Source organism: Antechinus flavipes, chromosome 1 (genome assembly GCF_016432865.1).
Source record: "Antechinus flavipes isolate AdamAnt ecotype Samford, QLD, Australia chromosome 1, AdamAnt_v2, whole genome shotgun sequence".
NCBI lineage: Eukaryota > Metazoa > Chordata > Mammalia > Dasyuromorphia > Dasyuridae > Antechinus > Antechinus flavipes.
The window spans coordinates 497,543,958-497,555,969 of NC_067398.1; the positions used below are offsets into that span (position 1 = coordinate 497,543,958).

Consider the following 12,012-nt stretch of genomic DNA (forward strand, 5'->3'; position numbering starts at 1 on the left):
TGAGGATCTTTTATAGATGATTATATGTGAATGAAATGAAATGCTCCATTCCTACCTAAAGAAAGGCAGTGAAACAAACTGGGTGGGGAGGGGGAAAGGGGGAAGAATGACCATACAAACTACAAGCTTCTCATTAACCTAAAACCTGAAATTTGAAAAATGAACAAAAATAAAATAGAAATAGAATAATAAAAAATTTAACATTTACTTCTAATAAACACTTAAGAAAATATTATACTAATAAATATTTGACAAAAATAAAATAAGGTTGATTTCCTCCTACAGGCAAAGGTTGACATTGCTCGTTATTTTATCAGAACATGTGCAGATTGAGTAACATCTCTTTTACTCCCTCAGCCGTCAATGAAGCAACCTGTGAACAAGAAGGAAATGACTTGTTTTTTCAGCCTGCATAATTTTGGGTAAAATCACAACTCTAAACTTCACTAGTGTCACTCCGACTGTCCTTTGGTTTAAACAATTAAGCAGAACCTCGTGATCTTTTATTGACAACAGCAAACTTTCAAGTTGTGTTTTCTTCTTTGGGACTTGTATTAAAATCATCTTCACTTTTTATTAATTTGACTCAGGTCTTTTCCATGTATTAGATAAATAAGTAGAAGTTTTTGGTTTTTTTTTTTTTTTTTTTCCTTCTTCACCCCAGGGAAATCTTAACCAGTGCTGGGAAGACGGTAGATAACTTTTAAATTTATTCTATTTTTTTTTATTGATGCCTGAAAACATCGTTTTCGTTATAAAAGGACGGTATTCAATCTCCTGCTTCTCTTTTTGTTAAGAATCTTCCAGGGCCCCCCCGAGGGACCTCAGCCAGAACTGGGATGCATAGCGAAGGAAAAAACAGGTCCGAGAGCCCCACGGCCACTGCAGTAACTCAGAGAGCAAAGCAATCCCGCCTCCGCCCCACCCCTCCAAGGGCTGAGGGGGAGAAGCTGCTCAGGACCGAGCCACGGAGCCAACTCTAGAGAAGGCGCCTCCACCCCTGAGGCTCGCTTCCGCGCCTCCTCCCCGCACCGCCTCCAACTCTTCCCCACCCGAAAGATTCTGCGCATTAGTCTCCAGCGTGCGCGCGCACGTTCCCCCTCCAGTCTCAAAGAACGCGGGGCTCACCCGGGCTGGTTCCCCTTCCGATCCTCCCCGCCCCGCATGCGCAGTACGCGCGGGCGGTCTCCGTTTGTTTGAACAGGAAGGCGGACATATTAGTCCCTCTAGCCCCCCCGAGGCATTCACTGCAGCAACTCACTCTTCCTTTTCCCACCCCCTCCCACCACCTCCCTCCCCGCCCCAACCCGGACTTCTGCTGACCGGCCCCTCCCAGGCGCTCTCCCAGTCAGTCTCCGCCGTGACCGGACTCTTTTGGCCTGTCTTCCCCCTGCCTTGTCTCCTTTCTTCCTTCCTTCCCTCCAGTCTCCTCGGACGGGCACCGGCCTCGCCCTGCCCCGCCGGACCCCGCGGCAGCAGCTGCAGCAGCAGCAGCAGCAGCAACGCCGGAGGCAGCAGCAACAACGGTGGCGGCTAGTGGACAAAATGGGCGAGTGAGGCAGCCTCGCCGGGAGTTGCTTTTGACCGAGGCGGAGCCGCACGTCGGACCTGGCCGAGCGGAGCCGGGCATGCGGAGTTAACCTGCCTGCCGCGCCTGGGACAGGAGAGGAGCGGGCCCCGCTGGCGGGTCCGGCAGCATCAGCTGGGAGCTCAACTTCTGTCCCCCTCCCCCCTTGACTACTCCCGGGAAGCTCTTCCTTGCCCTTCCCGCCCCCTCCCTCCCCTCTTGCTCTTCCCAGAGTGGGGGGGCCGGCCCTCCATGGAGGCGGCTGCGGCGGCCAGGACCCGGGCCCGCTAGGCTCGAGCACCTTCCCCCGGGGCGCCGAGGCCGGTGGCGACAGCGGCGGAGCGGGCTGTCGGGTGGGATGCGCCTCTGGGCTTCGGTGCGGCTACGGGTCGCTGTCGCCCCCAGAGCCCGGCCAGGAGAGCGGAGAGCCGCTCAGTGAAGGGGGAGCGCGGAGCCCCGGGCGCCCTCGGCGACCCCGAGGTTCCGGCCCCTCGGGCCGGACGCCGAAGCGGAGGAGGCAAACCCCTGGCCTGCGGAGGAAGTGAGCCCCGAGCGTTTTTCTGTCGCTACTGCTGCTGGTAGAAGGGGATTGTCACCGCAGCAGCACCATGTCGACTGGGGACAGTTTTGAGACTCGGTTTGAGAAAATCGACAACCTGCTGCGGGACCCGAAGTCGGAAGTGAATTCGGATTGTTTGCTGGTAAGTGGGGGCCGCTCGGCGGCGCCGCGCCTTGTTTTGCTTTGCTCGGCTCGGGATTAAGTTTTATTTCCTCTTGGGGGCCTTGACTGCAGTGCACTACTAAAGAAAGTTGCTTGTGTGCCTGAGACTCTACGGAAAGCATTTCGACCGCGATTAAAAAAAAATTCCCTAGAGAGTCTTGGTGTACCATTCCAGTCTTGTGGTTCATCCAGAGGGAGTGTGGGAAGCTGCCTCCCTGGCTGATCAGCTCTGTGCAGTCTCAAGTCCGACGTATTTATTAGGACTCTTAGGAACTGTTATTGTAAGTATCATAGAAGAAGGCATTCTTTTGTCAAAGTTGTCATTAGACGCATGGACCGGTAGTTAGGAAATAGAGGTTCTGTGAGGAAGTCATCTTCCTGATGAGCATCAGACAGTTATGCAGGAAAGCACACACTTCTTTCAACAGATGGAGCAGACGCTTGGAAAGTGACCATGGACAATTAATTAGTTTTGGAAATTGACTTTTAGCCAAAATGTAGTTAACTTTAGAGAGATTAGTTAAGTGTGAAAATCCAACACTCACTATCATTTTGTGATTTCAGCACTTAGTTAACATCTTTAATAATTTTGTGCATTACACAAAACAGCAATCATAATATAACTTTTTGTCATACTTCAACTATTAAATCACTTTACAGATTTTTAAAAATTGTTTTACATGTTGAAAGCTGAAGTCCAATTTCACAGTATTTGGGCGCTGATAGCTTGTACGGTTATAACTAGTTTAGAATTTAAAAGTTTTGTCACTTTTCTACAGAATGACTCTTTGAATACTCTGTTGAAATATCAAGTCAGTTTCTAATGAGTTTTTTTCCAAGTTGTAAAAGTATCTTGATGTTGGACTAAAATAAATTCCTCTTTAAAATGAAGTCACAGGGAGCATGTGTACTGATAAGATTTCACAGCATCTCCAGGGAATTAGTGTTAAGAATGCAAGGGTCAGTTTATAACTTAGCAGTGGGGCTAAGTGAATGTGAGGCAGTTAAAAAAAATAGTAGTCGTTGAGCCATTCAGAGAAATATGTTATTTTTAAATGTTATGCTTAGATAAAAGACAAAAATTATATCGAATAGTTTTAAGTTAAGATGGATTTCGGTTTCATCTTGTTATTTTGATTTTAAAATGAAGTTAATACTGTTGAGAACTGAGGTTACCAGGAAGCTAAAAACGCCTTTATCAGTAAGAAATTTAATAGACATAGAGAAATATCTTGCCCATATTTATTGATATAAAATTCTAAAATATGTAGGGTTTTTTTTTTTTTCTTTATGAATCTTTTAGGAGTTTTTCTCAGGAGGACAGTTGAAAGGGATTTAGAAAGATATTTCCTTGTAATTTAGTCAGACATTTATTGAACCATTATATGCCAGGCCTTGTATATGTAAAATTTAAGAAATGTTGCTTTTGCTTCCACTTTTTTATCTTTAAAAAACAACAATTCTTTTGAACTCATTGTGTGAAACAGCATTTGTACACAGGTTACAGTTCTTTTTTGGCTTCATCTAGAGACCTTTTTGTATTATTTACTTGTGACTACTGTGTTCTTGAAACCCATTCTGTCAGGTTTTTTTCCTCCTATGTTCTTTGCAACCCACCATTTGCCCTGACATTAACATCAATGGGTAAAACATGAATAATTCGAAGGTTTTCCTCAACCACTCCTTTACCTTTCCAGTGGAGAAGGAAGGGGAGCAGTTTAAAATCCAGATAGTGTTGGGGTTGCAAGGGATGAATAAGGGCAATTTCAAGAATCATCCCAAAGTGCAGTTTCTTAAGCCGCCCAGCTATTTGTCTACTCTTCTCTAAATTATCAAATAATGTAATGAAGCCAAGTGATTGGATGTTGGTTGGAGAGGATGAGAACCTGTCCACAGACTGGGACCAGCCTTGATCTTAGAAGAGTGCAGGAGGTAGGAGAGCCATTAGGAGAAAGTCAAAGATGGAATGTCTCTATTTCCATCCCTCTCAACCCTTAAATACCTCAATATGATTACATTATTACAGCACACTGAATATATGTGAACTAGAGAACTAACTATATGTGAACTAGAGAACCATTATCTTATCAATCACACTGAGTTAACACCCTGTTGTAAGTATCTTTGCTTCAAGTATACTTTTCTCAGAGTTCCCCAATATCTGTGATCCTCTACACTCCTATATTTATTTGTTGTATTTCTAGTGGTGGTTTCTTCTACTTTCTCAAGTCTAGCTCCTTAAGGGTCCTTAAGACGAAAAATGAGCCCTCGGTATTCTTCCTTTATGTGGGTAAATTCAATCAATCAAGAATTATTTGTTGAATTTTGATTCTTCTAGAGGAAAAAGAATGAAAAGATAGTCTTCTTTCTTTAAAGAGCTTGTGACCTAGTAGGGGAAAGAATATGAATGAAAAACTGACTTGCAATTTGATGTGTCAAAGGAGGGGCACATATTTAATATACTTTTTAAGATTTGTTTTGTTAAAAGCTGAGGAATACAGAAAAAGCATATAGATTTAGATTTTGAAGGGACCTCTGATCTTTAGGCTTACCATGTAGCAGGGGAGGTAAGACGAATGCTATTACATGATAGGGCCTAGGGTGCAGAAAAAGTGCCATCAAAGTACTGTGAGTTGTCATTTTTGACTGAGGAAATCTGGAAAGGCTTTGTGAACAATAAGTGCTGTCCTGGGGAGTGGGTTGGAGTGGTCAAAGAAAACTTAATGAAGAAAATTGAACTTAGACCCTACCTATTATAATTGGAAAGAAAGGAAGAATGTAATAAACAAAGGACTAGGGGCAAGTATAGCTACTATGTTTTGGGGATATTCGGGTTAGAGAGGAGTAAGAAGTCATAGGATCTAAGATCCAAAGCTGGGAGGGACCTGAAAGATCACATAGGAACAGAGTCACACATTTTAAGCTGAATGGGATTGTAAAAGTCATTTAGTCTTACCTCATTTTACTGGTGAAGAAGAGGTGTGCACCTCTGGCTTGCTGATTTCTTTTGGGTGCTGCTCATTCAGCTTTTGATGTTCACTTGGCTCTTAACTGCCATCTGTGGCTCTAAGAATCTTTAGCATGGAATCACATGCTGGTAAAGCTTTCAGAGTCGACAGGCTAAACTATGTTGAGAGTAACTGATAGGTTTCAAACCCATTGGTGAGTTAGGAGAATGTCTACCCCAAGCATATGAAGATTTTCCCTGACCAAATGGGTGATTGAGAACACTGTTCCAAACACCATGAAGGCAAGTGAAGCAGGTGTAGAGTGATTAGAGATTGGTCAGACATCAAAGAAAGCAGGTTTATCCATTGCATCCCAGTAGTCATGAATTTTGTTCTGCTACTAAACTTCAATGACTTTGGAAGAGAGAGTGAGGCTGCCAACTTTGTCTATTCTGCCTCACCTAAATCCAGTTTGTGTGCTAGTCAAGATATCATTTTGTAATGTTATTGGCCCTCCTCCTGGAAAATGAAGGAAGAACACCAGGTGAGAAACTGAGGAATTTAAGTAACTTCTGTGGGGCTACACAGATAATAAACTTCAGAGGTAGCATTTGAATCTCAGTCCTGTAGTGCAAAGCCAGTGATTTTTTCAGTAAATAGGTAAAATCTCCCAAATAGATTATGGAAGGTTTTGAATCCTTGCCCATTTCAATTGGTAAACATTTTATTTAGCTTCCTTTTATTTTTAGGACAAAATTCAAACTATCAGCTAATTAACTCTTTCAAATCTGTATTTCCCCCTGTCTTTTCAGACTTATTGTATGTTATATTTCTTCATATCTTCTGTCTCTGCTGAATTGTCCTGTCTATTTCCAAAAACTTGACCTTCCATTTCCTGCTTCCTTGCCTTTGCACAGACCTGCAATATATTCCTTTATTACCTTTGCTTCTGGAATTCTGGGCTTAGTTCAGAAGCCATTCCTAATTTTGCTGCTGGTTAGTATATTCCCTCTTGAAAATATATCATATTATCTATATGCATGGCCTTTTATGTACCTTTTACATAGTAGCTACTTAATAAATATTTCAGTTGAATTGCGCTACTACTGTGCACAGTAGGGGATACAGGAATTGAGATAGATCCTGACCCTTAAGGATCTTATAAATTTGGGGAGTGGGATAGGGATGGTATTCCAGGCAGTTGAAATGGCATAAGCATAAGATTAGGAAAAGATCAATTGTTCCGAACAAGACATTGGTTTTCATTAGAATTTATAATACAGGATTAAGGTATCAGACCAGACCAGAAAGGTAGATTGCTGCCAAATTATGAAGAATCTTTAGTAAAAACTTGTTTAGGACTTTTAATTCATTGGTCAGTGGGCAGCCATTGATTTGTGATTAGAAGAATGACTTCAGAGTTGCTCTTTCATTGAGATAATTTCTCTTTATTAGAGAGGATTAGATATTTGAGGCAAGGAGACTATAATGATCCAGGCAAGAATTAATTAGCTGATCTTGTGCGGCCTGATAATTGTATAAACATGTATGTATATATTAGATTTAACATATATTTCTATCATGTTTAATATAAAAAAAGAATAATTTGGAAAATAACATGTTAAATGCAAGCTGTCATAAAATAGATATAGATTCTCAAAAAAAAAAAAATTGGTGAGCTGAAACTAGCATGCTGAAATTAGTAATGTAGAAGAACTGGGACAGACTGGGGAGTCTACATTTGAATAGGACCTGTTCTTTAGACTTGAAAAGTGGAGGGAGCTGTAGAAATGGCTCATAGGTTTCAAGGTCAGGTGATTGAGAGAAAATGGTTTTGTCATTAATAATAATTGTGAAGTTGAGAAAAAGAGAAGAAATTTTTTTTTTGGGGGGGGGGGAGATGAAGGGTTCAATAGGGAACATATTTGAATATGAGTTGCTGGACTCCACTACACAAATGTTACTTAATCTCAATTAGGCCCTCAAAGTTGCTAAACAATTCTTCTATATCTCCCTTATCGACTCACTATTTCACTCTCCACAGAAGCTCTTCAAATTCATTTCTTCCTTCTTCAGACATCCCACGGCTTCTCTTCTCTGCAACTTCTTATCTGAGAACCTTACCTCATATTTTACTAAGAAAAATTCAGGCCATTTGTTGAGAGCTCCTTCTTTTGTCTTCTTCTTCATTTTATCATTCAAATGCTTTTACTAATGTGTCCTCTTTCACCTGGTCTCACATGAAGAGGTGATCACATTCCTTGCCAGGCAAGCCTCTCTCATTGTACAATCATTTTCATTTCATCCTATTTCCTTCACTAGATTACCTCCTCTGTCATTCCTGATCTCAGTTACTTGCAGTTTTTCTGTCTACTAGCAGCTTCCCTATTGCTTACAATTTCATCTTCAAAAAGCTCTCATTTGATCCTTACATTCCCAATAAATTATCATTTTGTCCTTTGTTTCTAAACTCCTTGAAAATACCTTTGTAACAAATGCCTCCACATCCTCTTTTCTTCTTAACTCTATATTCAGGATTCCAACCTCATCAGTCACCCAAAATGTCTATCTCCAAAGTTACTAGCAATCTCTAACTTGCCATATCCAGTGGCCCTTTTTCAATCCTTATTCTTTTTCACCTTTGATACTGTTGGTCACCCTTTTCTTCCTGATATTCTCTTCTCTCTAAGCTTTTGGGACATCCATCTCTTCTAATTTTCTTCCTACATATCTTAACTGCTCTTAGGTCTCCTTTGCTGGTTCTTCATCTAGGCCATAATTATTAACTATGGGTATGTCAAGAGCTCTCTTCTCTCCCTCTCTACCCCAGCTTCGTGGTGCTCAACACCACGAAAGGATCTTGTAACTTAATGTGGGAGTTACAAAATTATGATTTATTGCCAGCAAACATTTGATTTACATACTTATTTCATGCATCTATATATCTGGTGTAATGTAAAAATTTTTCAGATGAATAGGGTAATAATAATAATAATAGTGGAAAAAGTTTAAAGAAGCTCTGCTCTTTACTACTTCATGGTAATCTCACCAACTCCTATGGAATTATCATCTCTATACTGATGATTTTCAGATTTACTTATCCAGACCTAACCTCTTTGGTGACCTCCACTCTTGCATCTCCAACTGCCTTTCAGACATCTCAAAACTGGATGTCTAGTAGAGACACCTTAAACACATCATGTTTGAAATGGGACGTATATCTTTTCCTTTAAACTCTTCCTCTTTCCAAACTTCTCACTTGGGACCCAACTTCCCCAGGTTCTCAAACCTCCAGAGCCTCTTCTGCTGTTCACTCTTTTCCACCTCCCATAGTTAAACTGTCTTCAATACCTGTTTTTTAATTTTATTTTTGTAATGTCTCTTGAATATGCTCCTTTTTCTTCTCCAACACTACCACTTTGTTTTGGGCCCCCATACTTCACATCTAAACTACTACAATAGATAGAATATAGCAGCAATTACAGTAACCTGTTGGTTGGTCTGCTTATCACGCATCTCTTCCCATCTGGTCTGTGTTCTATTTATCTGTTTTGTGATTTTCCTAAGCACAGATCTGACCAGTGGCTCCTTATCACTTTGAGGATCAAATGCAAAATTCTTTGGTTGGCATTCAAAGTCCTTCATAATATCCTCTTCTCCCCCCACCTTTCTAGTCTTACACCTTCTTCTCCCCTTTAGATTTAGTGACAATAGTTTTCTTGTTGTTCTCAGAATATGGCATGCTATCTCTCAGCTCCTTTTTTTGCTTTCCCCTATACTTGGAATTCTCTTCCTCATCTCTGCCTCCTGGCTTCCTTCAAGTTTTGATTGAAATCCCACTATCTACAGAAAGCCTTTCCCAATCAATCCTTCTTAATTGTAGTGCCTTCCCTCTGTTCATTATTTCTTCTATATTGTTTTTAGCTTGTTGTTTGTACATATTTGTTGTTTTCTCCCATTAAAATTTGAGCCCCTCCAGAATAGGGACTACCATTTTCCCTTCTTTGTATCACTGAGGCTTGCCATAGCACCTGACACATTCTCAATAGATGTTTATTGCTTGACTGATTGATGAGAAATATTTTGTACACCACTGGAAATTCTAGATTACTAACAGGACAAGGTTAAGAGATGACTATTTATGTGTCATATATAGTAGAGATGAAAGCTGGAGCACTCTGGATAAGATCTTCAAGGAAAAGGGTGGAGAGGAAAAATGTTTTAAGAACAGAACATGTCTGCATTTGGCAGGAGGTGGAAGAGACAGAATGATTAGAGAAATAAGAAGGCCAGGAGAGGGTAGCCTCACCCGGGAGGTCAAGAAAGATGAGAACCGTGAAAAAGCTGTTTCATTATCAAGAATTCATTAATGATCTTTTGGTAAAAGCCAGATTGTAAAGAGTTCAGAAGTGATGAGAAAATGGAAGCAAGGAGTGTAGATGATGAGTTTAAAAGATATCATGGTAAAAGGAAGGTAAGAAGTGAAACAGATTCCAGGGAGGACTTTGGGAAGCAAAGTGTCATTTGAGGATGTTTGTAGATGAAGGGCAAAGAGGTGATGAAGAAGGAAAAATTAAAAATATGGGAGTCACAGTAAATCAATAAATATTTATTGTCCACTATGTGCTATGTACTGGTCAAACAAATATTAAAAAAAGAAAGTGCTTTCCCTCCAAGGAATTAATAATCTAAGGGAGGAAAACAAAACAAAAAGGAAGCTGGGGAAAAAAAAAGAATGAAGGAGATACCCGAATCAAGTGGAGAAGTCAGAATTCTTAAGGTGGTGCAGCTAATTGAGAGATGAGATTTGTGATCTGAGGTCTCTGCTTAAATATGTATGAGAGATTATTGGAGGACCAAGAGATTGAAAGAGTTGGTGGAAATGGCTAACTTTGGAAAGAAGAAAAGACAGTTCAAACTAGAAAAGACATGGAACACACATTACAAACTGAAAAAACATGCCAGATGCTATTTTTTTTTCTTGAAGCAGGATAAATGTAAATATTAGGGAGCTTTTAAGAGTTGGAGGAAGAAAACTGAGGTAACAGGTTACACAGACAACTTTCTCTGTAACAGTACTGATTAAAACAGTCCCGGAACCCAAAGATTTTATGGGGGAATTTGTGAGGTGTAATTGTTTTGTTGTTGTTGTTGTTCGTTTTAAATAATTATAACTTTTTATTGACAGAATCCATGTCTGGGTAATTTTTTACAACATTATCCCTTGCACTCATTTCTGTTCCGACTTTTCCCCTCCTTCTCTCCCTTCCTCTTTCCCTCCCTCCATCCCCTCCCCCAGATGGCAAGCAGTCCCATACATGTTAAATATGTCACAGTATATCCTAGATACAATATATGTGTGCAGAACTGAACAGTTCTCTTGTTGCACAGGAAGAATTGGATTCAGAAGGTAAAAATAACTCGGGAAGAAAAATAAAAATGCAGTTTGAGGTGAAACTGTTTTTGTAACAATTCTAAGGTATTTTAGTTTCTAATATGATAAATATTGATAACTACAATTCGCTTAAACAAAAGTATCTGTGGGTCATTGATCATTTTTAAGAATGTAAGGGAAAGAGGCAGCTAAGTGGTGCAGTGGATAGAGCACCATGAAGTCAGGAGGAACTGAGTTCATATCTGGCCTCAGACACTTAACACTTCCTATTGTGTCACCCTATGCAAATCACTTGATCCCCAATTACCTCAGCAAAAAAAAAAAAAAAAAAAAAAAAAAACAACAATTAAAAAAAAAAAAAAACCAAGAATGTGAGGGGAAACTTAAGAACAAAAAGCATGAAAATCATTGCTGTAAAGTAGCTGTTTGCCTTTTTTCTTAAAGAGGACCGTGACATCAAGAAGATGATGCCATGTATGCAAGTGAATTGGATTTCGATGAGGAATGGCTGTGCAAAGTCACCAGCCTCACTCTCTCCTCCAGAGCCATGTGTATCCAGTGGCATGATACAGATCAGGACACTTATCAGCTGTGTAACTCTGAGCAAGTCACTTAAAACCCTGTTTGCTTCAATTTCCTCATCTTTAAAATGACCTGGAGAAAGAAAGGGCAAACTATTATCTTTTCCAAGAAAACCCTAAATAGGATAACAAAAGGCCAGACATGATTGAAAACCAACTGAACATAACTGAATAATATTAAACAAGAGCATAAAATGTTTGAAGGTTTTTCTCTACAAGGCTGGCTGTGGTGAAATGTCTCTGTCCTATTTTGGAAAGGCAGTGAGGAGTGTTAAAAAGATGGGTAAAATGAAGATGTAATTGATTTGTTCTTTAAGCTCATCAACATTTTTATTTGTATTTAGAGCAAAAACATGTTTTCTTGGGTACAAGGATTTAGTAGTTCTTCTTTCTTTTCTGTGAAAGTTTTTGAATATATCATGATTGAAGCTAAGAGCTGAGAATAAGGAATGGTATTTAGTGTAATTGGCCCTAGAATCTATCAGCTGGACTAGTAAGTGGCAGGGCTACGTGTGTTTATAATTCAAAACAACAGAAGAATTAAGGTTAGGAGGGAGGCTATATTGTGAACAAGGTAGAGGACCAGGCCCAAAAACAGTAACATATAGGTGAAGCAACCTTTATATAATTCTCTTCATTAAACCAGGGGAGAGTAGGAAAGAGAGAGAGAGTGAAGTAATGTGAACAAGTACATCCAGAGAACTTTTTTGGGGGGTGGGGTGGGGAGTGGGGGGATAGGCAGAGGGTAGATCCTTACATAAGGAATTAGAGGATTAAGAATGCCTGAAGCTGGAGAGGGG

The 12,012-nt window shown here is 40.4% G+C and overlaps 1 protein-coding gene across 2 annotated transcripts in view; it reads left to right on the top strand.

The window, feature by feature from the left end:
• The first annotated feature begins 1,945 nt into the window (after nucleotides 1–1,945).
• ROCK1 (Rho associated coiled-coil containing protein kinase 1) overlaps nucleotides 1,946–12,012 on the top strand; it is a 124,560-nt gene continuing 114,493 nt past the window's right edge. For both annotated transcript variants that reach the window (XM_051970361.1, XM_051970362.1), the window contains exon 1: nucleotides 1,946–2,268. In XM_051970361.1, coding sequence (XP_051826321.1) covers nucleotides 2,176–2,268 — 93 coding nt within the window. In that variant the 5' untranslated portion in view covers nucleotides 1,946–2,175. The remainder of the gene's footprint in view (nucleotides 2,269–12,012) is intronic.